At 44.0% G+C, this 27083-nt stretch overlaps 1 protein-coding gene across 1 annotated transcript; it reads right to left on the bottom strand.

The window, feature by feature from the left end:
* On the bottom strand, positions 1 to 27083 carry CKAP2L (cytoskeleton associated protein 2 like). Its single transcript, XM_055123392.1, has 9 exons — positions 27053 to 27083; positions 22526 to 22592; positions 20558 to 20609; positions 16352 to 17565; positions 14613 to 14820; positions 6530 to 6685; positions 4804 to 4867; positions 2351 to 2540; positions 1 to 271 (listed from the first exon to the last, which is right to left on the bottom strand). Exons 1-9 carry the CDS (start codon positions 27081 to 27083, stop codon positions 46 to 48), a joined length of 2208 nt encoding a protein of 735 aa, XP_054979367.1. The 3' UTR covers positions 1 to 45.

Here is a 27083-nt window from a genome sequence, read left to right as displayed (position 1 = left end):
AAAAGAGGTGTTTCAGATCTTTTCTAAAAAAATAGTGTCAAAAAATTATGACTCATGCATCTGAAACCCTAATGTTACGGGCAAGGCCTCGTTTTTGCGGAATATGAAGTACTCTGTGTCTTCCACATCCAGGAGGTCATCGAGTGACGACACAACCACATCGTGTTCCTGCAGCATATCTGGGTACTGGGACAGTGCTCTCTCGATCCGTGCTGAGCGCCGCACAGGAGTGATGAGCTTCATGTCCTGCACTTCCGGCATTCCATTTATTCTGGGGGACAGTGAGAGTTGCACTCAAAATACATTTCCTTTTGTAAGAGCTACTTATTGTTCTAGTCTTACACCTTCTTTTGGAATTTTATTTATTATTTTTTTCTTTTCTTTTGGTTTTTGGGCCACACCTGGCAATGCTCAGAGGTTACTCCTGGCTCTGCACTCAGAAATTACTCCTGACGGTTCGTGGTGGACTGTATGGGATGCTGGAGACCGAACTTGAACCCACTGCATGCAAGGCTTACCCACTGTACTAGCTCTCCGGCCCCTTATTTTTCTTATCCCCTAAGGAAACATGATGGATATAACCAAGGAGGTTGACATAGACACACATTTAGATGAGCTCTTGTCTTGTGTAACTTCCCCCGACTGTCAGATGTTGCAAGCATAGGGATTGATGAAAATAAACCTAAATTGTGGATTTTATTTGAAACCAATTACTTGGCAGTTGGTGTTTGTTTAGTACATACATTTCTTTAAGAGAGCTGCCAGGTTTTGGGGAAACTCGGCCTAACCCCAAACAGGATGGACTGAAGCAGTCTACGATTCTTCGATTCTTTTTTTTTTTTGCTTTTTGGGTCACACCCGGCGATGCACAGGGGTCATTCCTGGCTCATGCACTCAGGAATTACCCCTGGCGGTGCTCAGGGGACCATATGGGATGCTGGGATTTGAACCCGGATCAGACATGTGCAAGGCAAACGCCCTACCTGCTGTGCTATCACTCCAGTCCCCAGTCTTCGATTCTTAACTTCCGAGATCAGAGGAGTTAGTGCACCTTTAGGTAGTATGGTCGGAGACAGAAGTCTATGATTCTTTCTAGCTCTGACATGATTTATTTTAAGATTATCTTGGGTTGAAAACCACTGTTTGGAGGTTAGGGAGCTGGAAGGCATTCAGGGCAGTTGCCTTGCACGTGGCTGACCTGGATTTGACCCCTAGCACCCCATAATGGTCCCCTGAGCCTACCAAGAATGATCCCTTGGATCAGGGCAAGCAGTAAGCCTTGAGCACCATCAAGTGAGGCCCCAAACCCAAACCCAAACCAACAAAAAAAAACCCCAACTCCCCAAACCAAAAATGAAGACCACTGTCTTCCCTCATTTAGAACAGGGGAGACTGTACATACCTTGGCCTTTACATGTAATCCTGGGCTATACATTAAAACACCAATGATCATACAAGCATAAACAAAATAAAACCGAAGGCCAGTTTGCTTTTGCTCAGGTTCTTAGAATAAACTCTGGGGTCATCCAGAGATGGTTTTCAGATCCACAACTTACTTGCTTTCATCCGTCCCTGGGCTGATGGAGGTGGGGGAATAACTAAGAGTTAGGGACTGGGAGTTACTGATTTGTGCTAGGTACTCCACCACTAAATACTAAAATAAAGAATAATGGCCTTGGGGTTTTTGTTTGGCATTCTCTCTTTTTCGGATTGTGAACAAAATGCTGATATTACACTCATGTAGAAAACAATACTGAGAGCCTGACACCATTGCTTAAATGAGCCTGGATTCTTCCTGAAGTGTACACTGTTAAAAATCAAGTGCCAACGTCCTTCCTTTGATATTACGAACAGCGTCTAGTTAGTCTCTGCCTCCCTGTTCCCCAGGCCTGTGTACTGCTCCTAACATGCCCACCACAGCCTAGCTCTTTGCTGACAACCACCCCCTCAGCCCCCTTCCAAACCCTCCCAACCTGTGCCTGGGCTGGCAGGAAAGATACATGGAACAGGCAAAGGCAGGAGTAATGAAGCAAAGAAGCAGGACCAATTCCAGATGGGAGGAGGTGGATCTGTCCCAACACCCCTCTTGGTTCTGGAAGCAGCTTAGGTTTTGGCTGGGGGAGTGGAGGGGATGAAAAATAATGGGTGTTTCCATGGGTCAGGCCTTCTAACCTTCCCCTCACCCTCCGCTCCTTCTCTCCAGGCCTAAGACGGATTAGTCTGCCTGGTCCTCATACACAGTGGGAGGTATCCATAACCTACTGGGACCCTGAGTCTGGGCAGGAGAAAGGGAGGACTGGACTAGAGACTGGGCAGTGATGGCAAAGCCTGCCTCAGAGTCTCTGCTCACCTCGGGACTGGCGCAACCTGTAATTTAATGCCAGTGTGACCGTTGGGTTCTGCCTTCCTTATCTGGGGTGTTGCTATCACCTCTTCCCTCCGTTTTGGTGAGAGACAAGACCTTCCACATTCCACCTTTTCAGTCAGTTCTTCTATTGATGTGATATCAGTTTTTGTCACTGAATTCTCATCTGTAAGTGCTGTGAACACAAAATGAAGAAGGAAAGAAAGATGTAGCAATTTAATACTGAAACCAAGCACCAATAAACTGAAAAAGTAATATATGGAGTGATTTCTCAGTGACTCTCATGCATACCATACTCTAAATGAACTGAAACTTATAGCTTTTCCTGCTAAGTTAAAGCAATGTTCCCTCTATATCAGGTCATCCTTCTTACCAGCCCCCATGACCTCCTTTGGACCTACTTACTGCTTGCAGATAAGTCCTAGTTACACATTCAATATGTTTAACACAGCTGCACTTTTTTTATTCACTCTCCAAAGAGCACCCTTAGAAGCTAATCATTGGCCTAACCCTTACACATTATCTTGCTTCAATTTTCTTGCTGTACTAGCCACAAATGACCACATTGTGGAGAGCTGTGAAGAAATCATTTGTCAACACAATTTGCAGGACCTCCCAATTAGCACAACAAGAGGAAAGGAAGGAAATAGACTAAGTCAGGCAGATACTAAAGTTGGGGGCAGACACCCCCTGCAAGAGAGCTCAGTGAAGGCTCCCAAATGATGAAGGCAAAGGTTTTTGTTGTCGTTGCTGTCATTCTTAGAGTTTTGTTTTGCTTTGCCATACCAGGCAGTTTTCAGGGATTAGTCCTGGCTCTGAGCTCAGGGATCGCTCCTTGCTGGGCTTAGGGGACCATATGGGGTGGTGGGAATTGAAGCCCGGTTGGCCACCTGCAAGGCAAGTGCCCTCCCTGCTGTACTATTGTCCAGGCTGTAAGACACAGATTCCTATATCCTCTTTCCATCCCCCTAGGAACACTGCTATATGTAATAAGCAAACATCGGAACCACAGCATCTCTCCCAGTAAGGGTACTACTAGCTATGTCTACTCTGTGATCTCATTTATTTCTCAAAAGAAAACGGTTTAGCTTAATGCCACATGACTTGAGTGTTCCTCAAAATTAAAACTACTCTTTAGAGGGGCCAGAACAATAGTATAGTGGGTAGGGCATTTGCCTCGCATGCAGTCATCTGGGGTTCGATCCCTGGCATCCTATATGGTCCCCCAAGCACCACCAGGAGTTATTCCTGAATGCAGACTCAGGAGTAACCCCCGAGCATTGACAGGTATGGTTTAAAAACAAACAAACAAACAAAAAAAACAGAAAAAAACAAAAAACCCAACAACCCCACCACCACCAAAATCAAACAAACAAACAAACAAAAAACCATAAAAAACCTTTTATGAGGAAAAAAAAAATTCTCACTTAAAAAAAAAAATGTATTGAATCACCATGAGATACTTACAGGCTTTCATGTTTGGGTTGCAATCACACAATGATCAAACACCCATCCTTCCACCAGTGCACATTCCCCACCACCAATATCCCCCTGTACCCCCCTTTCCCACCCTCCCCCTGCCTCCATGGCAGACAATATTCCCCACACTCTCTCTCTACTCTTGGGCATTATGGCTTGCAACACAGACACTGAAATCCTCACTTTCTTAAGATCACAAAAATCATATTTTACTTTCTGGAGGTAGCTTGTTGGTTTTCTTTCTTTTATTCCTTTTCATTAATGTTAAAAGGATTAACTTTTAACATTATAACATTAGCAAATACTCACTGAATTATTTCATTTTTCACTTTATTTGGCTTTTGGATCACATACCGCAGTGCTCAGGGCTCACTCCTGCAGGGTCGGGGAACCATATGGGATGCGGGGGATGGAACCCAGGTCAGCTGCGTGCAAGGCAAGTGCCCTACCCACACTGCACTATTGCTCCGGCCTCTACTCACTGAATTTAAACATAGCAGTTTTCACTGAAGAGCCTCTACACTGACAGCAATGGTCAACACAGAGTGACAAAAATTCCTGAGATGGCTATTTTAAAAACCATGACACAAATGTGGATATAACAGCGAGGTTGGGTTTACCATGACTAAACATATGAATAAACAGACACTGCCCTCTATCCCCTCTCTGCCTCAGTCTCTGCTGGGGTTTCAGGGAACAAGACATTCTGCTCTAGGCTGCCGGGAGAGAGCCTGTGCTCCGAGTCATGCAGAACAGTAACTTGTAACTAGTGAGAAAACTGACCATGATGACGACGGAGACAGCAGTGGAAGCCAAGAGTGGGGAGGCATCTGGGGGGACTGTCAGCTAAACCACTTTAGGGGGACTTGGCATTGCCGCTAAACCATTTTCCTCTCTATCTTACACTGGGTTTTACTTGGTGGCTGCAGGGAATGCATGTAAATATAAAATATCAGTACCTTTTGTGGGCTCGTTTGGGTTCTGTAAAATCTTAAAAACAAATTCTCGCAGCTCTTGTATTGGCTAGAAGGCAAGAAAACAGTTTTAAAAGCATTAAAAACGTTCAAGGAGAAAAAGAATGCAATATAAGCATGCTCTCTGAAATTACAGAGGTAAATACGAAAAATAATCATTTTGCTGTAGGAACAGGAAGTAGGAGGGGAGGGAAGCAGAGGGTTAGTAAATGAGCCTCATCAAACTATTATCTGACTGTATTTAAACTGTGCATACACAAGTTTGATCTGAACAACCATGGACACAGGATGCCAAAGAAAGTGAATATTTAGGGGGAAAGAATTATAAAATATTTTGAAGCAGACTTAGGTCACTGTCACTGTCATCCCATTGCTCATCGATTTGCTTGAGCGCACTAGTAATGTTTCCATGTGAGACTTGTTCTTACTGTTTTTTGCACATCGAATACACCACGGGTAGCTTGCCAGCTCTGCCGTGCAGGTGAGATACTCTCGGTAGCTTGCTGGGCTCTCTGAGAGGGGTGGAGGAATCGAACTCGGGTTGGTCATGTGCAAGGCGAACGCCCTACCCGCTGTGCTCCAGCCCACAGACTTAGGTAAAAAATGTTATATAGGGACCAGAGTGACTGTATAGAGGATAGAGCATTTGCCTTGCACACAGCAGGCCTGTTTTTGATCCCTGAGTGTAGAGCCAGGATACTCTCGGTAGCTTGCCAGGCATATTTCTATATTGAGTGTTAACTGAACATATTCACTCAAGAGTGATTCTGTAGGTCTACTCGTATACTTCGTATGACAGAAGTTTTTTTTCTCTCTTCCAAGCAGTGATCAGTGGGGATAGGACCAGTCCTTGTATTCTTGGCCAACCTAGCCATATGGTTCAAGGGCCCTGTGGTGCCCAAGGACCACCTGGATCACCCCAGTTGTGCTCAGGGGTCTCAAGGATCACACCGGGCAATGCCCAGGAGTCTCCAGGGTGATATCTGGCAATGCTTGAGAGATCATGTTGTAGAGATTGAACCTGATTGGGCCCATGCAAGGATCCTTAGCCCCTAAAGGATCTATCTCCTTGGTACTGGAAAAATGTATCTTTTGGGAGGCCTCAGAAGCAATGATTGGTGAAGAGTAGTCAAATTAGTAGTAGTCAAACCTAGTAATACCTGCCTAACTGAGCTAATGGTTCAGTGATGAGGCCACTGCTTAGGGCCACTAAGGATAAACCCTAAAGTGTTCAGGGACCTCAAGAGTGACCGCTGGATATACCTTGGGGGGGGGCATACAGAACCAGAGGTTGAACTTGGGGTCTTGTATGCACACGGCATTGAGTTCCCACACTGGTCTCTGTAAAAAGAATTTTTTTTTTTTCTTTTTGGGTCACACCCAGCGATGCATGGGGGTTACTCCTGGCTCTACACTCAGGAATTACTCCTGGCAATGCTCCGGGGACCATATGGGATGCTGGGAATCGAACCTGGGTCGGCTGCATGCAAGGCAAATGCCCTACCTGCCGTGCTATTGCTCTAGCCCCTACTGTAAAAAGAATTCTAAAGAAAAAATTCATAAAGTACTTTATATACTTGATGAAGGCCATTTTGATAAACAAATGGGAAGTCTAACTTTATATTAAAGACTTGTCACACTGCAAAGAAACCCAGAGAACTCACATGAAAGAGAATTTTTAAGAAATCACTCACTCAAGAAAAATACTCACCATTGCCCCACTTTTAATGGCTTCTTCGTACAATCCAATAACATCAAATGTGCCTTTACTTGCCATCAACTTTGCTTTACAGATCCAGAATTTAGCAAATTTTTCAGCCTCAGGAATACTAGATAGTATGGTAAACAGTTCATTAGAAAGTATTCCCTGGGGAAAAAAAAATACCCAGAATTAATTACAACCATCTCACTGTTACTCTCATATCTTCTGTTATTTGCAATAGTTCTTTCAGATATCCACCTGATCAATACATTTTTTAAAATTTATTTATTTATTTATTTATTTTGCTTTTTGGGTCACACCCAGTGATGCTCAGGGGTTACTCCTGGCTTTGCACTCAGAAATTACTCCTGGCAGTGCTTGGGGGACTACATGGGATGCCGGGGATTGAACCCAGGTCGGCCGTGTGCAAAGCAAACGCCCTACCCACTGTGCTATCGCTCCAATACATTTTTAAATGTTAAAAAAAGCCCAATAAGCATGATGTTTATGAACAATAAACATAATCCACTCAAATAAGCACATTTCAATGAGTTTTGATACTGATAATTACATTTTAAGAATGGCATGATGGGCTGCAAAGATAATACAGGAATTACAATGCTTGCATTGCATTGACCAACCCAGGTTAGATCCTTAGGACAGCATTATGGTCCCCTCAGCATTCTCAGGAGTTACACTCAAGTATCAGAGAGCCAGGAGTAATCCCTGAGCACAGCCATCCCGTTGTTCATCGATTTGCTCGAGCGGGCAACAACAACGTCTCCATTATGAGACTTGTTACTGTTTTTGGCATATTGAATATGCCACAGGGAGCTTGCCAGGCTGTCGTGCGGGCGGGATACTCTTGTAGCTTGCCGGGCTCTCCGAGAGGGACGGAGGAATCGAATCCGGGTCGGTCTCGTGCAAGGCGAAATGCCCTACCTGCTGTGCTATCGATTCAGCCCAAGCACAGCCAAATATGGCCCCCAAATCAAAATCACTGTCATCCCGTTGTTAGTCGATTTATTTGAGCGGGCACCAGTAACGTCTCTATTACACTCAGCCCTGAGATTTTAGCAGCCTCTCCTTACTCGTCTTTCCTAATCATCGGAGGCTCTTTCAGGGTCAGGGAAATGAGATCTATCGTTACTGTTTTTGGCATATTGAATATCAATATAATCAATCCAAATCAAAATAAATAAATATACTACATAAACCCAAATAGTCAAATATGTTTATCATAGGTGAAGGAAAAAAGTGATATGAAACCAACAAAAACAGCCCTAATCAAGACTCATCTATTTCATATATATTCACTACAGTGAAAGCACTGAATTCATGATCAGAATTTCCCGAGTCCAGCAGAAACATGAAGACTGGCACAGGGATGTATATGCCTGTGTTGCAGATCTGAGCAAATGTACACAAAAAGGGTTAAATCCCACAAAAGAGTTTTCAAATAATAGACTGAGTCCCCTCTAAGCTTGTGCCCAGAGCAGGGAAGTCACATGAACCTCAAAGGACATTAGGAAACACAGATATTATGGCCAATAACCGACACACTGGAACACTCCCTCAGCCACCTGCCAACGGGGAGACCCAATCAAAACACGCTGGGGTTTGGGAAAAACACTCTATTAGGCATCGAATTTGACAATCAGAAGAATGGACACTGGAGCAAACTGTTGAAGAAACAAACAGCGACACATTTCACAAATATAAGACAACATGACAGTGAAAAAAAAAAATGCTGCTTCCGTGAAACCAGAGGGAGCTGTTCTGAAAACAGGATGAACAGCAGAGCCGAGGCCTGAACATTGCTGAGGAATCAACAGGTGAGCTGAAAATTTGGCTGTGGAATTCTCCTAGAACCAGAGTTTAACAGAAGAAAGGAGGAGTATGGACCTGAGCTCCCTGAGTTCTATGACTCAAGAATCCCAGTATTTACCCGAGAGAATTCCTAGAATGAAGGCAAACCAGAAGGAAACTAAATTGAACAGTCAGCAAAAGCGACTGTAGAACATTTCCAAGAATGGAATGATGGTGGTCAGACGGGAAAGTCCTCAGAGCCAAGCAGGATAAATGGGAAAATAATCATACCCCCCCAAAACCCAAGGATAAAATGAAAATCTAGAATAGTTCCCGAGAGGGGAGGAGAGGATTATTTATAGGAGAATGCGAACTAGATTGATAGACGTCTTTATTAGATTGACAACTCCAGAGGAGAGGAATAAAACCAAAACGTAACTTCAAAATTTCCAGGGGGAGTAACTTGAATTTAGAAATTTCCCTCAGTCAAAAGTGATTCCAGCAGGAGGGTGGAACCAGGACATTTAATAAGCATAAGCACTCAGGAATTCACCATTCAAAAATCTTAAATTGCTAGTGAATGAGTCAACTTTAGAACACAAAGGGAAGGAAGACTTGAAACAAAAGTAACTCAAAGAAAATGATACTTTGCAGACTGTTTGACCAAATACTTTCCATATAATTCTGTGATTTTAATTTATAAGATACTTTGAAATTTTTGTTTGTTTGTTTTTGGGCCACAGCTGGTGGTGCTCAGGATTTACTCTTAGCTCTGTGCTCAGGGATCACTCCCAGGGAGCCGGGGGTACCATACTGGAGTGCCGGGGAGAAAACCCAAATTGACCACATGCAAGGCAAGCATCTTGATCGCTGTAGTATCTCTCTGGCCCCATAAGTTGCTTTTTTTTAAAAAAGAACTTTTTAAAAAAGAAACTGATCAGGATCTGAAGAGATAGGATGGACAAGGTGCTTGCTCTGCACGTGGTTAACTGTGGTTTGATCCCCACACCACATTATGATTCCTTGAGCACCACCATGAGTGATCACAGAGCCAGGAGTAAGCCCTGAGCACTGCTGGGTTTGGCCCCAAAGCAAATACAGAAAAGAAATAGGATCAAAGACAGAAAATGGGACCATTGGTGGTGTAGAACGGGCACTGGTGGAAGGGTGGGTACTCGATCACTGTATGACTGAAAGGTATGCACGAAAATTTGTAAGTCTGTAACTGTATCTCATGGTGATTCATTAAAAAAAAAAAAAACAGAAATAAGGAATAAAAAATAGTTCCCGTGTGCTAAATTATAAAATTAAATGGTAGACATGTGAGTGGTTACAGTAAATGTGCACAGGCTGAATGTGTACAGACAAAGTTATCAAGGCCAGGTCATGAATCTTGATACATCTCAACATAACTTTTGAAAACTAGAAACTAAAAGTCGACAGAAGTACTAGACCTAGAAATTAAAAGTAGACAAAAGAGAAGTAACCAACCACTAAGCCCAGAGCCAGTGAGTGACTTTGGCAACCCGTAGAGCAGAACACACAGAAGGTACATTCGCCAACCACAATGCACAGTGTAGGTAAAAATCAGCACATCTCCCACCACTAATGTCCCCACTTTCCTTCCAGCCACCCTCCCCTCGCTCTCTGGTGCTTTCCCTCTCTCTCTCTCTCTCTCTCTCTCTCTCTCTCTCTCTCTCTCTCTCTCTCTCTGTCCCTTCCCCACTTGGGGCATTAAATTAAAAAAATAAAGCACAAAGAGAGGAAAAAAGCAAACAGCAAGTGACACATGTGAAAGTTAAATGAGATCTTTCTAAGATGACTTTTGGGTTAAAAGAGATTTCAAGCAGGGGACCCAGGGAACAGCTGGGGGATAGAGCATGTGGACAGGGGTCCGAGTTCAGTCCCTGGCACTGTCCTGCACACATCCCATGCAATCCTGGAAGCACCAAGACCAACCAAGTGTGTGAGCCCCCAGAGTGCAACCCCCCCAGCCCCGCCTACACACACACACACACACACACACACTGTAAAGTATTTAAAGCATTGAAAATGGAAATGTCAAACAATTTAGAAAAGAACAGGACTGAACATGTTAGTCCTTGTTACTGTGGCCCCTTAGCTCCAAACACCCACCCGTTCTCCTCTGCCCTGGTCCTCTGGAATTCTGCAGATCACCTTCTGCCAGTGTGCAGCAGCTTCCTGTTGGGCTCTGCCAAGAGGGGGCGCTTGCTGGAGGGAGATTGTTGGGCTGGAGAAAACAGGGAACACTTCCCCTTTAAGATTTGCTCCATCACCCCAGCTGCAAGAGGCCACCCCCCTCACTTTTTCTGGCCTTCACTGATCCCACTTCGTGGGCACCTTTAAGGCACAGTACAAGGGTAGTGGCCGGGTCTCATGCTCGAGGCCCCAGCCCTGCTGGGTCTGCTGGATCTGCGAGGAGACCTTCTGAGGCGGGTGTCTCGCTCCCCCCAGAGTTTTTCTCTCTGGCTCCTAGGTTCTGCTAGCCTCAGCCTCTATTTCCCTAAACCTCTGCCAAGATCCTGGCCTCCACCTCACTGCTGTCAGCTCCGAGTGTGGCACGTGGCACCCGCCTCCCTTTCCCTGGAGGATCCGGATCCCTTTACAATTCCTCGTGCTGCAGTGTATCGGAGAATCAGAAATGTCCGATCTTAAAGATTTATTTAGTTTTGGTTTTTGGATTACACCCAGTGGTTTAGGCTTACTGGCTTTGAGTTCAGGATCACCCCTGGCAGACTCAACTGGCCATATGGGGTGCCGGGAACTGGCCTTGGGCTGGATGTGTGCAAGGCAACGCTCTACCTACTGTACTATTGTTTCAGCATTAAACATCGACTGTGGCAGGACACATGTGCCTCAAGGGGATGTGCTGAAACCTGTGCCCCACAGTCTCCAGGGGCCCCTGGGCAAAAGTTAATTCTCCACCGGCTTGGCTTGATATCACATGCTGTTTGGCTGACCCGCCCGCCCCCATGACCTTCTCCTCTCCAGTTCTCCCTGGAAGCCTCTTCCGAATAGATTCTTTTTGAGTCCCTTATATCGTTCTTTATCTATGTTTTTCAGTTGAATGCTTAGATCATTGATGCTATCTTTATTTTCTTCTCACTGGGTCACACCCAGTGGTGATTAGGGATTGCCCCTGACAGTTCTTAGGTGACCATCTGCGGGGGGGGGGGGGGGGGGGTGAAAAGGCCGAACAGCTTGTTCTCCTGACTTCTCTCTCTCTCATGAATAAAGAACACTGCCCAGTCACAGTTGAAGTGTATGATCAAACTTAAATAAGAGGCAAATTTACAACATTAAATGTATCTTTTTTTTTTTTTTTTTTTTGCTTTTTGGGTCACACCTGGCAATGAACAGGGGTTACTCCTGGCTCTGCACTCAGGAATTACCTCTGGCGGTGCTCAGGGGACCATATGGGATGCAGGGACTCGAACCTGGGTCAGCCGCATGCAAAGCAAACGCCCTACCCGCTGTGCTATAACTCCAGCCCCCAACATTAAATGTATCTTTAAGAAATTAAAGGACTGGGGCTGAAGTGATAGTATAGTGGATAGGGAGTTTGCTTTGCATGTGGCCGAACTGGGTTCAATCACTGGCATCCCATATGGTTCCCTGAGCACCGCCAGGAGTAATTCCTGAGTGTAGAGCCAGGAATGACCCCAAAGCACTGCTGGGTATGATCCCAAATGCCCCAAAATAAATAAAAAAAAAAAAAAGTAAAGGATTTCCCATCATGTGGCATTGATTTTGACACTCACTAATGATGCATATGCTTAAAGCATATAGCAATCAATCATCACAAACTGACTTTCATTGATTTATTTTCTAATAATTCTACTTGCCATTTTTTGGGGGACCAAATAATATAAAATAAATTTGTCCTATGCCTGCCAAAAAGTAAAAAAGAAAAAAGCCTGTTTGTGAAGGGAAGATATGATTACTGCAATAAGATTCAAGCACAAAATAAAATTTAACGCAGTATGTGTTAGATCCATAGTTGGATACTTAGTTATGTTAATGAGAATAGGTAGTATCCTACATTGTATTAAATGATTTGGATTTCCTTATCTACATAGGCAATGATCATATATCAATCAGTCACTACAAATTGACTTTTGTTGATTTACCTCTGATAATTTCACTTGCCATTTCTTTAAGTTTGGTTGGAGCAAGCAATATGAAATGAATTGTTAAATGTCTGCTCAGGGGGCAGGGACCCTGGGGACCCTGGTGGTGGTGGTGGGACTGGTGTCGCAACACCATATGCCTGAAAGAATTCTATTATGAACAACTGTGTAAATCAGTGTCTAGATTAAAAATAAATAAATATTTTTAAAAAATATAGGGGAGGGAGAGCGGAGGGGACTGGAGAGATAGTACAGTGGGTAAGGCACTTGCCTTGCATGCAGCCTTCCTGGGTTCCATCCCCAGCATCCCATATGGTCCCCCGAGAGCTGTCAAGAGTTATTCCTAAGCACCCGCTTGGTGTGACCCCAACCCCACCCCCCATGAAAGGAAAAAAAAAGAAAAGAAAGACAGACATCAATGATCTAAGCATTCAATTGAAAAACAGAGATACAGAACAATATAAAAGTAGATCCAGATATCGATATAAGAAAAAAAATCCACAAAACTAAAAAAAAATGTTTTTGAAAGAAGGCAAAAATCTTTAGAAAGTCTAACAACACACAAAAATCTATTGCATTCCATATGCAAGTAATGAACTAGTAGAGAAAGAGATCAAAGAGTTTATCCCATTCAAAATAGTGTCCCAAAACATCAAGTACTTATGAATCAAGTTAAAGAAAGATGTAAGAGACCTATACCATTAAAACTACAAGTCATTTATGAAAGAGATAAAAGAAGACTTTAGGAAATGGAAAAACGTTCCATGTTCATAGACTGGAAGAATCAATATTGTCAAAATGACCAAACTACCTAAATTATTATATGGATTCAGTGCAATCCCCATCCAAATTCTGATGGCATTCTTTGAGGACTTATACAGTCAATACTAAAGTTTGTATGGAATCATAAGCACCCTAAAACAGCTAAAGTCATACTGAGAAATAAGATATTGGGAAGTATCTCATCACCTAACTTGAAACTGTATTATAAAGGTATAGTGATCAAAACAGCATGGTCCTGGGAGAGGAAAGACTTCTGACTAATGGGTTAGAACTGTGTCCACAGAGACAAATTTCCATATCTACAGTCAACTAAATTTTGACAAAGGAGCTGAGAAAATGAAGTTGAGTAAAGATAGCCTTGTCAACAAATGCTGCTGGGAAAATCACTCATTAAAAAAATGGAACTGGATCCTTATCTCATACCTTACACAAAAGCAATTCACAGCAGATCAACGAACTTGATCAGGCCAGAACCCACACAGTGCTGGAGACTGGAACCAGGGTCAGTGGTACACAAGGCAAGAGCCTTAGCCTCTGTACATTTCTCTGAACCAGTTATCCAAATATTTTTACAAACATATTTAACTATCAAGGATTTGCCTAATGATTAAAACTTTACCTCTCTCCTATCTTTACCTGCAGAACCAAGACATATTTTAAGTGCCATTTATCCTAAACTGAGTATTTAGGATAATCCAACTTTACACATGACCTTGGACTGGAATGACAGCATAGTGGGTAGGGCATTTGCCTTGCACATGGCCGACCCAGGGTGGATTCCTCTGTCCCTCTCGGAGAGCCTGGCAAGCTACCAAGAGTATCCCGTCCGTACGGCAGAGCCTGGCAAGCTACCTGTGGCATATTCAATATACCAAAAACAGTAACAACAAGTCTCACGATGGAGACGTTACTGGTGCCTGCTCGAGCAAATAGATGAACAACAGGATGACAGTGCTACAGTGCTACAGATGACCTTGACTTTTGAACTCAGTTTCATATCCAAATATCAAGTGCTTAATTCTTTGGGCCTTGATCCATGAAGAAGGCAAAGTTCCTTTTGGATCACTTTGGAGCTAGACTAGTTTCTTAACCTCTCTGTGCCCCAGTTTCATGTATAAAGTGGACCTAGTAGTAACTGTTATGATGTTAATAATATAGCATCATATGAACAAAGTGCTTAGCAGAATGCCTGGCAAGTAAGAGCTATTTTTAAAGTATGTTATTATTATTCCTGTTATTCTTTCACAATAAAGGGGGCCAAATTTCTACTTAGAGATGATCTCTTCTATAATGTATTGAAGAAAACGCTCAAAAACTCTCAAAACTTTAAGTGCTTATCCCCAACTTACTCTTTCAATGAGCTGCAAACATTCTGTCAGAGTGTTGTTGATTTTATTGGACAGCTCAAGCTGTTCTTTCTTCTCTTCCTCTTCTCTTTCCATGCTCTTCCAGAATGAAATATTCATTTTCTCAATAACTTTTCTTTTTGTTTTAAGTTCCATGGGAGGTCGTTTGTAGATTTTCCCCTTAGATTTTTGCCATTCTTCTAGCTGTTTCCTGTTATGCAACGAAAAGAGAAAAAGAAATATGTGTGTATACATATATATGTATATATATATCCATATACATATGACTATGGTAAAGTCAAGTTTCTAAAGCATACGATACACATTGATTATCAAGAGACACCTTCAACTATGCAGGCAGGAGAATGGAACGAAGAACAACTGACAAGTGTGAAACAGCAGCAGTAGCTGCCTGCTCCATCAGAATCAGATGCCAGAGGGGTTCCCGGGCAGCTCCCAGGGCACTGGCTCCTTCACATCACAATGGGTCTTCATCATCTTCTCTGAAAATGTTCATTTCCCCTGTAAGCTACTGACATGACATATGCTTGCCTAAGAGAGTCCTCCATCACTGCTCCACTTTTCACTGGAAGCTTTTCAGTTAGATTTCCAATCTGCTATTCAGTTAGACCCACCAAAACTACATTCTGCCCTGAGGAGGGGGTTCTTTGCCCAATTTCTGAGGCTGTGTCTGGTCACACATGATCAAACAAAATCAATAATTTTAGGGGAATCTTGTTTCAAGGTACAGGTCTCTAATGATGCTAAGTCCTAATCTTTGCTTCACATCCTCTACTCCTGTTTCTAAGAGGCTGACAGTTGCTTTCTGTGTGTGTGGGGGGAAGCAGGAGGATGGAGGGGGAAAGGTTTGTTCCTACTTGGTGGTGCTCAAAAGCTATTCCTGACTCTGTGCTCAGGAGTGACCCCTGGTGCTGGTGCTAGGAGGCTCACATGTGGTACCAGGGAATCAAACTGGAGTCAGCAGGCTAGAAGGCAAGCACACGGATTCCTGTACCATCCCTCCTGCCTCTTAGCTTACTTTCTAAAACGTGACCAACTTAGAGTCATGATGCTTCTTGGGTTTTCTTCTCTGGTAACTTTTCTAGATTAGCCATTGCTCTGCTTGAGAGGGAACGATTACCTCCCTGATTCGTAATCATGTGAACTTCTGAGCTATGTAGGACACTCCAGGTCCTGCTACCAATGCTGGGTCTTTGACTGCTATTTGATTCCTGCAGGACACTTCTTAAATAAGTAATTTACATGCTGACTTATTTCTTCCTTGATACTTATACCTCAATTTTCTTTAAAAAAAAATTTTTTTTCCAAGCATACAGGAAATTATGGCAGTTTTAACACATGTATGTAACCACCCAGCATACACACCATCTTACTATGGTATATATGTTTTGAATTTTCCTTTCTTTTAAAATAAGAGTCTAAGCTCAAAAATGACACAGGAGCCATTATTTATGGCCTATTTACTGACCTATATCCTTGACCTTTTGTGATGGTAATTTATCTTTTTTTTTTTTTCCTTTTTGGGTTACACCCGGTGATGCACAGAGGTTACTCCTGGCTCTGCACTCAGGAATCACTCCTGGCAGTGCTCGGGAGACCATATGGGATGCTGGCAATTGAACCCGGGTTGGCTGCGTGCAAGGCAAACATCCTACCCGCTGTGCTATCGCTCCAGCTCCTATCTCCTGATTTTAAATTGCAAAATTTTGGAAATGAAGTACCTGCGCATCTCTGCTGCGTTGTTCTTAACATCTGCATTAGTTCTGGTCCCTTCTGGAACTCTCCTGGCCTTTAAGGCTGTGCCTTCCACACGAGTTTTGGGAACTGTCCTGCTCAGAAAGCGGTTCTGGGGAAGAGGCCTTTGCAACTTGGAATCCACTGTCTGCACTTTTGGTCGACAACTGGTGTTGCATTTATTCCCATTAATTCCATTCACGCTAAGGCTTGGCGTGCTTGGAACAACTGGATTAAAGTTGACAGCCGCCAAAGTCGGCCTCTGGCTGAAAGCTTTTGACTTTTGCAGTACACATGATGTCTGAGGTCTAGAACAGGGTTGGGTGGACCTGTGGTCCTGCTTAATATTTGCATATCTGTTGCAATGATCTCCCTGAAGCACACTGGGGCATGTCCTGGGTTTGGAAATTTTTGCTTTCTCTTTATTAATAGTGTGTAGCTGAAACTTAGTTTCATTTGCTTTTTTATATTGACCCCTACTAGCTTTTATATCTGTGACCGCTGGCTTCCTTGTTGCTTGAATCCTGCTTGAAGCCTGAGCAAGGGCAGAGGAAGCTGTCTTTAGGGCTCTTCCCCCTGGTCTTGCAAGTTCTGCTTCTCTAGAGAGTTGCTGCGACTTTGCTGGTAGATTCCTGATGTGAAACTGTTTATTAACTTGGTCTTTCAGAGCAGCACTCTTCCCCGAGCATTTGCCCAAGTTTTGTTTAGGAGCTACACTGCTCTTGGTTGGATTATGTGAATGAACCTTTGTTTTACTTGTGGTCCATAATTCTCCAGGGAGCTTCCTCTCAGAATCTGATAAAATACAGGGCAAGTTCTCTTTGTTCGTCTCTTTCAGACAGTTGTCCCAGGATTCATTTCCCATGTGCGTATTGTCTCCGGCGCCTATACATTGAGCATCCCCTTGATCGGTTTTCTGCTGCCTTGCAGTTTTCTGACCCTGTGTAGTAAGTGACAGCTCTGCCCTTGTGGATGATCCAGCTTCACGTTGCTGTTGACAGCTGCCCGAAGGCTCACAGTTTGAGTTAGAAGAAACACGAGCTGAAGCCAGCCTTTTGTCTGGAAGTTTGAGTGGCTCCAATCTTGGCTTCTGGGGCCCTGGGATATTGGCAGGTCTGGACTGAAGTTTAGCGCTTGTAGGCCTTTGGACTTTGACCGGCAGAGCAACATGGCTGGTAAGATCCTTTTTGGGTCTAAGAGTCTAGAAAGACAAAAATTTATATAAAAACATTCACAACAATATCTTATTTAGGGGTTTTGTTTTGTTTTTGGTCACACCCAGGGAAGGTGAGGTTTGGGGCCAAACCCAAGCTTTCCTGCACACAAAGCATGAACTTGGTCTGTTAAATTATCTTGCTGGCCCCCCTCCCTTCTTTTTCTTTTCTTTTTGGATCACACCTGGCGTTGTACCGGGGTTACTCCTGACTCATGCACTCAGGAATTACTCCTGGCAGTGCTCAGGGGGCCATATGGGATGCTGGGAACCGAACCTGGGTCAGCCATGTGCAAGGCAAACGCCCTACCCGCTGTGCTATCGCTCCAGCCCCCCCTCACTATTCTTCATAGTCACTATCATCCCGTTGCTCATTGATTTGTTTGAGTGGGCACCAGTAACGTCTCTCATTGAGAGACTTATTGTTGCTGTTTTTGGCATATCCAATACGCACGGGTAGCTTGCCAGGCTCTGCCACTTGGGCTCGATATTCTCGGTAGCTTGCCGGGCTCTCTGAGAGGGGCGGAGGAATCGAACTCGGGTCGGCCATGTGCAAGGCTAACGCCCAACCGCTGTGCCATCGCTCCAGCCCCACTATTCTTAAAATAATAAAAATAACATTTAAAAACAAGCTAGAAAAAACTTAAATTTTCACTGAAGAAAGTTGAACATGCCCACAAGTAGAACAAAAAATGTTGGGGAATCGGGCGGTGGAGGGAGGTGGGGTGGTGTGTGTGGGGGGGATTCCAGGATCAAACCCAGGGCCTCTAAATGTAAGGTGAGTGCTTAGCTACTCAGCTCTATCCCTGAACCCAAACAGATTATTTTTAGAACTTCAACACTTCAATTCTGGTATGAAATTTCCCAAATTTGTGTTGCTTTTTTTTTCCCTTTAAATGCAAGAAAACACCAAACCTGAGATTATAATTTGCACTTCAGAAAAGTTCCATAGAAATTTAAAGCGTAAAATTTAGTGGGTTTGAGTATATTCACAAGAGTGTATAACCATCGCCTCTACCTGATTTTATGAATATTTTTATTACCCCGGAAGGAATTATGCACTTATTATGCAATTACTCCTCACTTCTTCTTGCTACACATCCTAAGCATGTAAATACTAATCTTACTGCTACTAGCCTACACCAATCTACTTTCTGCGCCTAAAGACTAGTCTACTCTGGACAGTACATATACATGGAATTATGCCATATATGGTCTTTGTATCTGGCTTCTCTCAGCACAGTTTTCAAGGCCTATCCACGATGTATCATCTATCAGAACTACATTATTTTAGTTAACAAACTTTATTTCTAAGAGCATTTTTAGGCTTATAGCAAAATTGGATGGGGAGTATAGCAAGTTCCATATACTATATTCCTACACTCACATTTCACTACCTTTTTTTATTTTTCATTTTGGGTCATACCCGGCAATGCACAAGGGGTTACTCCTGGCTCTGAACTCAGGAATTACTCCTGGTGGTGCTCGGGGGACCATTGATGCTGGGAATCAATCCAGGTTGGCGCGTGCAAGGCAAACACCATACCGCATGTACTGTCACTCCAGCCCCACACTTCACTACTTTTAAACCACATCTAGTTATCCATTCATTAACTTAAGGACACCTGAGCTGTTTTCAGTTGTTATTTGTTTTTTTCTTAAATACTTGTTATTTTGCTATTTCCCCCATTTGGGGGCCATAATCCATTTCCCAACGTCTTCCTCTTTTTTTTTTGTAAGTTTTTGGGTCACATTTGGTGGTGGTTCAGAATTTACTCCTGGCTCTACACTAAGGGATCACTTCTCACAGAGGCTCAGGAACCATAAGGGATGCCGGGGATCATACCAGGCTGGACGTGTGTAATGCAAGCCCCCTAAAGTAGCTCTGCACCCCCCCGCCCCAACTTCATTTCTATCTTCATTGTTGTGTTAGCAGATCCCCCCCATTTCAGTATACCTACTGAAATAAGTGTTGTCAACTTCTAAAGGTTCTCTGAACTAAAAGCTGAACTTCTAGTGGATTCTCTCTTTAACTCTTGCATAAAGTCTGGTCTAACCTGCATGAAGCAGAAGTCTAAGCCAATGATTCTCAATTCTTCGAATCATCAGGCACTGATTGTGCCTTATGTATTTTCTATCCTCCAGTGTCTAATGAGGCCATGTGTAGGCATATAACCTAGAGTTTATACATGACATATACTTGCCTATATGTAGGTTTGTGTTCAGTGACTGGTCATTAACATTTATTATAATTGGCACAGATAGCTCACCATGGGAAATGTTATTTTAGTTACAGGTTAGAACGTAGATAAAAGTATGGCTTTAAAACTTGAAGGTGGAATTTTTACTGACTTGTAAAACTGCAAATGAAAAATCTGTACTGCTTTCAGATGGCTAATTTCTCCCACTCGGCCTTCAGTATGTGAGACTCCTTTACAATTTTAGTCACAATTTGTTAAACTGAAACAATTAGGAAGCATATTTTTATTAAATAACTTGCAAGATCCAATATGGGTATTCTTATTTAATGAGCTGTGTTGAGTTATTTAACTGCATGTAGCATACCACAATGGTTAAAACTACAAATTCTTTGTTCTGTCACTTAACAGCTATGTGACCTTAGGAAGTTACTTAACTTTTCCAATTCAGTTCCCTCTTCTGCAAAATGGGTTACTAATAAATATCTACTGCATAAAGTTAGAAGAACTCAATGAGTTAATTAATGCCTAGCACATAGTAAGTATTCAATTAAAAGGACCAAAGTACACGAAAGGATTACTTTTAAAAACTCAAAATCTAAACTGCAGTATTATGTACTTTCAAAAAAAAAAAAACAACAAAACCATTCCCTATTAGACTAATCTGTCCTTATATTTATAAGAAATATCATTGCTCTACATGTTCTTTAGGCTATTATTGTGATTACTTTTATTACAAATAATTCAAATGGGTATTTTTATAAGGAGTAATTGCTACTTACGGATTTAGAATGTGGAGGATTTGGGCAATTATTCTTTGCTTTTAGATAAGGCCTATAAAAGACAAAATAAGATTAATTCCTAGTACAAAAGGAGCAACAAGACAAATGACTGAATTTATTAAGCTTAGAATTTTATTTATTTATTTAGGCTTTTTTTTTTGGTCACATCCGATAATGCTCAAGGGTTACTCCTGGCTCTGTACTCAGGAATTACTCCTGGCGATGCTCAGGGGACCATACAGAATGCCAGTGATTGAACCCCGTCGGCTGTGTGAGGCAAATGCTCTACCCACTGAACTATCACTCTAGCCCCAAACTTAGAATTTTAAATTATTAGAATTACTGAATAATAAAAGAATTTAAATTATATCTGAAAAAAGCTTCCTTACATTACCAAATTCCATTATTTTACTCCTTGGAGATTGAACCAAGAGCTTCCACATGCGAAGTACATGCAAGCATCTTACCCACTGTACTATCTCGACAGACCCTTAAACTGCTTCTTTAAAAAATTTTCTCCAGACCAGAGAGATACTGGGTCACCTACCTTGCATATGGACAACCCTGTTTAATTCCCTGTACAGCAGATGGTACCAGGAGTTCCACTATGAGTGAGCTCTGAGCACCAGAAGTCATCCCTAAATGCAGAGCCAGGAGTAAAGCCTGAGCAACAGAGGTGTGGCCCAAAACAAAGAAAAACCAAAAAACTTTTTTGCTTTAAGTCTCTTCTAATAAGCAATTTCATAGGAGGGGAAGGTGATCAAGCCAACATTAGGAGTACAAATGAAACCTAACGGGTCTGACCGAAAATATAAAAAAAACAAAACAAAACAGGAAAGTGGGACTGGAGTGATAGTTCAGGGGGTAGGGTGCTTGCCTTCCAAGCGAACAATCTGAGTTTGATCTCCAGCATCCGAAATGGGCCCCTGAGCACCGCCAGAGTAGATTCTAAGTGCAGAGCCAGCAGTAAACTCTGAGCATTGCTGGGTAAGGCCTCAAAACAAACAAACAAAAAACAAAAACAGAAAAAAAACAACAAAAAGAGAGGACAGGAAAATGGAGGAGAAATATAGGGTTCAATTTCAAGCATCACTAAGGGCTCCTACCTTATCCAGGCAATCAATACAACAGCAGGAAGGGAAGGGAGAGAAGAAAATAAATTTAAAAAAATTTTAAAAGTTAAAAAAAAAATGATCATGAGACTATTAAGAGATGTTAATCATAATGCAAGCCTTGGAAGGGAAAGGATCTCTGTCTTGAGTAACTGATATATTACTAATTAAATCCATACCTGATCAGTACAGAAAATTAAGTCTATTTAATCAAGAAAATGAGAATCAAAACCAACATAAAAAGAAGCTAAGAGGGAAAAAGTTAATTCTGTAAAAAAGCAGTTTTCAAATAAAAGTTTTAGCCACCCAGGTAGGGAGAAAAATATGTCAATGCTAAATGAATGGAACAAATAGCAGCAAGAAGATGGGGAGATACTGACAGAAGATGCGGGTGAAGATATTCATTCTGTACCCAAATGGGGAGGGAAATAGCCAACAAGCATGGAGAGACTGGAGGAGGACTAAACCGTAGCTGGCTTTCTGCTTCCCAAAGAAGCACTACCAAACAAAAGTACAGAGCAAAGTAGAAAGAATAACCACGATCAGGGTGACACAGCTCCTCTGGCAAATGATGCCTTCAAGGGAATGACTTTCTTAGAATAGGAAATAGATAAAGATAAAAAACTAGCATGGCAGAGAATATTGCAGCTCCTCCCCTTTCTTCCTGTGGAGACGGACAGTAATAACCTAACAGACACTGTCTCGTGCCTAGTATGAAGGCCCTTCTCCAATTATACTAGACTCACAATGCAATCTGAGCAGGGGAGAAGCAAAAGAGCACAGCATTGAAAAGGCCTGGAGAGCTCTTAGGAACCAGGGCAACAAAACAAGGCTTAAGTGAGGGAGACAAACTCACTTGTCATTGTGGCATTTCAGTTTCCCCTTGGCTGCTAGATACTCCTGGAGTTTTCTCTGCCGTTCTTCTGCAAAAGAGGCAAGCAAGCAACAATGCAGTTTCAGCTCGAGAGTTTAACCAGTTCACTTACTATTCTACATGGCAAGCCTTTTCTGTGATCATTTTATGAGCCACATCAACAATATCATAGTTTTGTCCTATATGTTAAGTTCTTTATACTCCTACTTTCTTTAACCCTCACAACCATCCCGGGAGGTATTTCAGTCTGAAAGTTAAGCAGCAGTAATATGTCCCAAGTCAGCTCAGAATCTAAAGCCAGGTTTGTCCAGACCCCAGTCCCACCTGTTGAGTCCTGCCTCTTAGGCACAGCCTATTATGCTCTGCATGAAGAAGTTTGTTTGGTTTTGGTTGTTGGGACACACTCGGTGTGCTCAGGGCTCACTCCTGGTTCTGTGCTCGGGATAACTCCTGGTAGGGCTGAGGGGGGAGGGGTGATCATATGGGGTGCCAAGGATTGAACCCAGGCCAGCCACGTGCAAGGCAACTGCCCTACCCGATGGCTCAAACACCACCATTGAGGCCTCTGAATGAAGAGATTATTACTGGTCCACGTGACCAGGTGAGCCACCCTATGGCATTCTTGTAGAAATGATGGTTTTTATCCACAAAATTAATGTATGATTTCTTTGGGACTGAGGACAAGTGAGACCAGGTCAGGGGGTCATGGCAAACATTTTGTATCTAGTGTTTGCCACTATATACACAGAGGTTTCCAAGGCATTTGTGAGGGGATGAAAAGTTGGTATTCCATTGAAACACTGGAGACAAAATACAAACAACAACAACAACAACAAAACCCAAAACAAAAGAAAGGGGCAAAATCTAGATGCCATAGACAATGGAAAACAAATTATCAAATGCTTTCTTTTCAGCAGATCGACTTTAGGGGGGAGAAACTCCAAATCAATAATAGTGAGTTTTTTGTTGAAATACTGAATGTAATCAAAGTAAAGTGAAATTTACCAGTTACACATGCGGGGTGGGGGGCGGGGGAAGTGGGGGGAAGGGGGCAGTATACTGTGATTCTTGGTGGTGGAATATGTGCACTGGTGAAGGGATGGATGTTCGAGCATTGTATAACTGAGACTTAAACCTGAAAGCTTTGTAACTTTCCACATGGTGATTCAATAAAAGAATAAATTAATTAAAAAAAAATAAAAATGTAAAAAAAAATCTAGATGCCATAGAGAGGAACAAAGAAATAATTATTGAAATTCACAGGCAGAATCTGAGGAATAGTTGGTTGAAAAAGGCCAAAATCCACCATCCAGAGTCACATGCCCTCTCCCAGAAGGGAACATGACACTTGCCATAACCATGCCACCAGACCCCATGCCGGGCTGTTTCATTCGGGGCGCCCCGGAGGGGGGCAGGTGAGACCCCTCCCGCCCCAAGGGATCCAGCCCTGGCAGCCGAAAACCTCCAGAACTCAACCACCGCCATGCTCACAGCTGCTCTCCGCACTCTCGGGATCAGCCTCACCCACAAGTGGACCTATTCCTGGACTGGGCGGCTGCATTTGCAGCTGCACAACACCTCAACCACACAGCACCCATACTCTAAGAGTACTGCACCACATTTGGTGGGGTTCAAAGTAGGAGGCAATCAATCTTAGAGGAAATATATATATTTTTTACAGCTAAGTACACAACACTCAACCTTTAATAACATGTTAGTGATCTCTTATAGAAGGGCTTAATGATCCCGGGGTGAAATACAACAATCTTCACACTCTTTCCTCTAAGGAAACTTTTTTGCAGCATTTTCAGCTGTTTTTCAAAACAAACAATACAAAATATATTATTTCGGCTCTGCTTTTGGGCAGGGGTTAGGGGTTCAGGATGGAAACATCTAAAATATGGTGGTGGGAAGGTGTAATGGTGGTGGAATTGGTGTTTGAATAATAAATATAATCAAACGTTGTTAACTTTTTTTAAGGCTCTGCTTTTAAAAAATTAATTAATTAATTTTAAATTTAATTTAATTTAATTTTTTGGGCTTTTTTGAGTCACACCTGGTGATGCACAGAGGTTATTCCTGGCTTTGCACTCAGGAATTAACTCCTGGCGGTGCTCAGGGGACCATATGGGATGCTGGGGATCGAATCCAGGCTGCGTGCAAGGCAAATGCCCTATCCACTGTGCTATCACTCCAGCTCCTGTGAACTATTTTATAAAATAAAAAAAATTTTAAAAAAAGGGAAGAAAAGGGCCAAAATCAATGGTTAAAAAACTATAGAGGTGCAAAGGTGCAAACTTTATCTTTTTTCTCTTTTAATTTTTGTGCCACACCCAGCAGTGTTCAGGACTTACCCCTGGCTCTGCACTCAGAAATCACTCCTGCTGGGTTCCCCGGGAACATATGGGTGCCAGAGATTGAACCCAGGTTGGCTGCATGCAAGGTAAGCGCCCTACCTGCTGCACTATCACTCCTGCTCATCAAACACTTTTTTTCTTTTTCCTGACTTTTTGGGACACGTCGGCAATGCTCAGGGCTTACTCCTGGCTCTGCACTCAGAAATGACTCCTGGCATGCTCGGTGGTCCATATGGAGTGCCAGGGATCGAACCTGGCTTGGCTGGGTGCAAAGTAAATGCACCCTCCCCACTGTCCTATCTCTGTGGCCCTTCGAACACTATATATCGAGGAAAGCAGCAAGACGGCGGTGGGGGACAAGATCGTGGGCATCAATGACGTGGACCTATTGGGGTTCCGGCAGGCGGCCATCTGCCTGGTGTAGGGTTCCCACAACACCCTGAAGCCTGTGGTAAAGGTCAGGGTGCGCCCACCCCACATTCCCACGTGGCAGCTGAGTGGGGGCAGAGGCGAGCAGTCTGTGCATGCATGAGTGTGTGCGCGCACATGTGTGTGCATGTGTGAACGTGCAGGCTGTATCGGACCCCTCCCATGCCTGCAAAGGTGCACCTTTGGCCAAGGATTGAGCCAAGGTTCAAAATCAAAGACTGCTTGTTGCCTGGTCACTTAAGACTACTTATTTAGACCAACTGAGGTTTTGGCATACTTAATTTTTTAAGAACTGGAGAGACAGCACAGTGGGTAGGGCGTTTGCCTTACACACGGCCGACCTGGGTTTGATTCCTCCATCCTTCTCAGAGAGCCCGGCAAGCTACCAAGAGTATCCTGCCTGCACGCAGAGCCTGGCAAGCTGCCTGTGGTGTATTGGATATGCCAAAAACAGTAATGACAAGTCTCTGGGGGCTGGAGCAATAGCACAGTGGGGAGGGCGTTTGCCTTGCACATGGCCAACCCGGGTTCAAATCCCAGCATCCCATATGGTCCCCTGAGCACAGCCAGGGGTAATTCCTGAGTGCAAAGCCAGGAGTAACCCCTGTGCATCACCAGGCATGACCCAAAAAGCAAAAAAACCAAAAACAAAAAAACCAAAAAAACAAAAAACAGTAACAAGTCTCACAATGGAGATGTTACTGGTGCCCACTCGGGCAAATCGATGAACAACCAGATGGACAACAGTGCTACAGTGCTTTTTTGGTCATCCCCCATGGTGCTCAAAACTTGATCCTGGCTCTGAACTCAGGGATCAATTCTGGTGGGATTTTGGGGGAGGATATGGGATGCTGGAGATCCAACCGGGTTGTCACGTCCAAGGCAAAGGCCGTACAGGCTGTACGCGGTCTCTAACCTCATCTTATGCCAACTACCTGTAGGTAGTGTCCTAGGGTCCGACTCCAGTGCACCCCTAGGAGCCGGCATACTGACGGCGGACGTACGTTTTATAAATGTGCCAGTGGTGCAGACCCAGGAGACGCTGGTGACTGAGACATGGCTGGAACCTGAGCTTTGAGCCTTGCAGCAAGTGAGCAAACCTTGCGACTGGCGTGTCGGAAGGGTCCGGCCGCCCTGCCCATCTTCAAGGGCGGCCACATGAAGGGCCTAGGGTAAGGTCCAAGACTTTGCAGACCAAGAGGCAGGAATTACGAAATGACCGTTCATGTCTGCACGTTGCAGCAAGAGGCTCCCGAGCAGAAACGCTGCGAAAGGCAGGCCAGGGGCACATCGAAGAAGTCAGGGACCCCACGACCCTGGGCTACTCCGGGCCGACTTAAGCCGCCCAGTTCGCGGCTCACGCAGGGCACAGGAGAAAGCAAGGGTCCTCGGCGACCCCGCATCCGACAGCTGTCCAGGCTCGGGCGGCGCACGCGGGCCCAGGCAGGGGTCGGCCCGGGGCCACGCCGGGGCTGGATGCGCGAAAAGCGCGACCGAGCTGCGTCTTCCCGCAGAAGTGCTGCGAGACTCCCAGAGCAGACGCCCCGGGGCGCCCTGGGCACCCCCGCCCACACCGGGGCCCCGGAGCCGGGGCGTGGGCTCGCCCTTGGGGCTCCCGGGACTGGAAACCGTCCCGGCGGGGTGGGGGGGATGGGAGCCTTCCCGATTCCCAGGTCCGTGCCCCGCCGACTGCACGAGACGGGCCCCCCCACCGCAAACTCACCCGCAGCGGCGGAGGGCCTCGGCCGCACCAT

Source organism: Sorex araneus, chromosome X, assembly GCF_027595985.1.
Source record: "Sorex araneus isolate mSorAra2 chromosome X, mSorAra2.pri, whole genome shotgun sequence".
Classification (NCBI taxonomy): domain Eukaryota; kingdom Metazoa; phylum Chordata; class Mammalia; order Eulipotyphla; family Soricidae; genus Sorex; species Sorex araneus.
The sequence above is the reverse complement of the archived record's forward strand: the minus strand, read 5'-3'. Positions and strand labels throughout refer to the sequence as shown.